This window comes from Sinocyclocheilus rhinocerous, unplaced genomic scaffold (genome assembly GCF_001515625.1).
Source record: "Sinocyclocheilus rhinocerous isolate Xijiao unplaced genomic scaffold, SAMN03320098_v1.1 scaffold280, whole genome shotgun sequence".
Classification (NCBI taxonomy): domain Eukaryota; kingdom Metazoa; phylum Chordata; class Actinopteri; order Cypriniformes; family Cyprinidae; genus Sinocyclocheilus; species Sinocyclocheilus rhinocerous.
Window position 1 is genome coordinate 7,180 of NW_015666478.1, and position 2,061 is coordinate 9,240.

General features: G+C 38.9%; 1 protein-coding gene across 1 annotated transcript; it reads left to right on the forward strand.

Moving 5' to 3' along the window:
• The first annotated feature begins 1,057 nt into the window (after positions 1-1,057).
• On the forward strand, positions 1,058-1,493 carry LOC107732257 (nanos homolog 1-like). The gene has a single exon (XM_016543534.1). The coding sequence runs from the start codon at positions 1,068-1,070 to the stop codon at positions 1,491-1,493; it is 426 nt and encodes a 141-aa protein (XP_016399020.1). The 5' UTR covers positions 1,058-1,067.
• The last annotated feature ends 568 nt before the right edge of the window (positions 1,494-2,061 follow it).

Consider the following 2,061-nt stretch of genomic DNA (forward strand, 5'->3'; position numbering starts at 1 on the left):
TAAGACCGGCAAGAGTGGCTTCCAAATCTTCTATACTTATCTTGCTGGATCTGTCCGCTGCTTTTGACACAGTTAACCACCAGATCGCGCATAAAATTTATGCCAGCAAGAATGCAAGCTTTTATCAAGGCCAAAAGGGGCCATACCAAAAAATAAAAAATTATATATTTATTTTGTATTAGTTTTTTGGTTATTATGTGTGAATAAAGACTATTTAGTTGTTTCAGTTTGTTATTTGCCTAATGACCATACAATTTTTTTTGTTTTAAACAATACGTTTTTGACGGGTGGTCTACGTTAATAAATTTGTTAAGCACTAGCTACATAGTTTTGTGCGGATTTGAACTGAAAATAAAACTTAGTCAACGAAGTCAATAAAGAAAAGAAAATAAACAACTGGGAAACGCACAGTTTACCTGAATTCACCCTAATTTTAAGTATACCTATTTTTAGTTTAAAAAAGTAAACAAATAGCACAATTGAATAAACTTTGTTTTTGTAAGGGCTGTTTTGTTTTATAGCCTATAATTGTTTGATTACATTTTGTCAGGCTGTTTACTGGTAGGTTCTGGTAACTTATTTCTAATAGCAAACGTTGGCATGAGCTAGTTGAAAATGTTACAATGTTTTACAAAAACCAGACAGCAGCGCTCACGTGCTCTCAGTCTGGTACGTGCCGCTCAGTAATGACATAGATATGTATAGATTCCGTATTCGACCGCTCCGGATACGTTGACGCGTCCGCCATCTTGGAACGGTCAACTTGATGTTATTCACCATAATAATCAATGAATATTCAAATATATACAAGCGTATAACTTGCTGTTGTAGACGCACACAGTCAACGCGCTCAAAGGTTCGCAGGCCGTTCCAAAAATCGCGGATGGCTTATGTATCGCGGCCCATAGCAACAGTGGCAAATGAGGCATCTACGTATATCTATGATCACAACACACAGGAGCGTGTGAATGGCCCTAGTGACCTTACGACGACCGCATTCCTGTCTGGAGTCTGCTATAAATAGATCGGGGAGATGATGAATGACACACACCTGCCTCAAACTGGACATGATGCAGTCCTCCTCTCTGACCGAGCGCGAGAAGAGCATCCCCGCAGCTGACGGCTGTTTTCAGATGTGGCGAGATTACATGGACCTTCGCTGGACCCTGTCGCAGCTGCTGCAGCATCGCGACGGAGCACAAGCCGCAGATGTTCGCGAGACCCCCGCGGAGGCTTTCGTGGGAGCCGGTTCCAGCAGCAACGTCTCCAGCAGCAACGTTTCCAGTATCTCCGCCTCCTCCAGCCGCGGCCTGCGGACCCCGCGGGACTTCTGCGGATTCTGCCATAAAAACGGAGAGATGCCGGTGGTGTGCATGAGTCACAGACTGAAAGCCCGAGACGGCCGGATCCTCTGCCCCATCCTGCGAAGCTATGTGTGTCCGTACATAGTTACATGCAGTGTAATGTTACATATGTTTATGATGTTCTTATGAAGGTTTCCATATAATGGTGCACTATATGGGATCAATATAAGTGTTGCATACAACAGTAATTGTCTATGCTTTTATACTAATATGTAGTTTTATTACATTTAATCATCAGAGAAGTAATTTATGCTTTTTGAAAGCACAATGTTTAAATGACGTCATTTAAATGACGCATTGTTCAAATGATTAAATAAAGGATTTACAGAAGGTTTTTGTGTTATTGAAAATGAAATGAAACATGCGACAACAAACCATTAAAATTTGTATTAAAATTTAATTTTAGTGAAGTTATCAAAATTATGTTAAGATAACTTGATTTAATTGCACAGAATTAACATGATCAAAGCATATATCTAAAATAAAATAATAATGTTAAGCTAACATAACTGAATTATGTTAGGATAACTTGAAAAGACTATGTACACATTACTTTTTGAAAATACATCTGATTAACACAAAAGTATTATAATGAAACCACATAAATGCGTAGGACACTCTGAACTCAAACTGAATGTGTGGAACCAATGTCCATAATTCAATTGAGTAAATCCAACAAATCTTTTTTTTCAGTGTA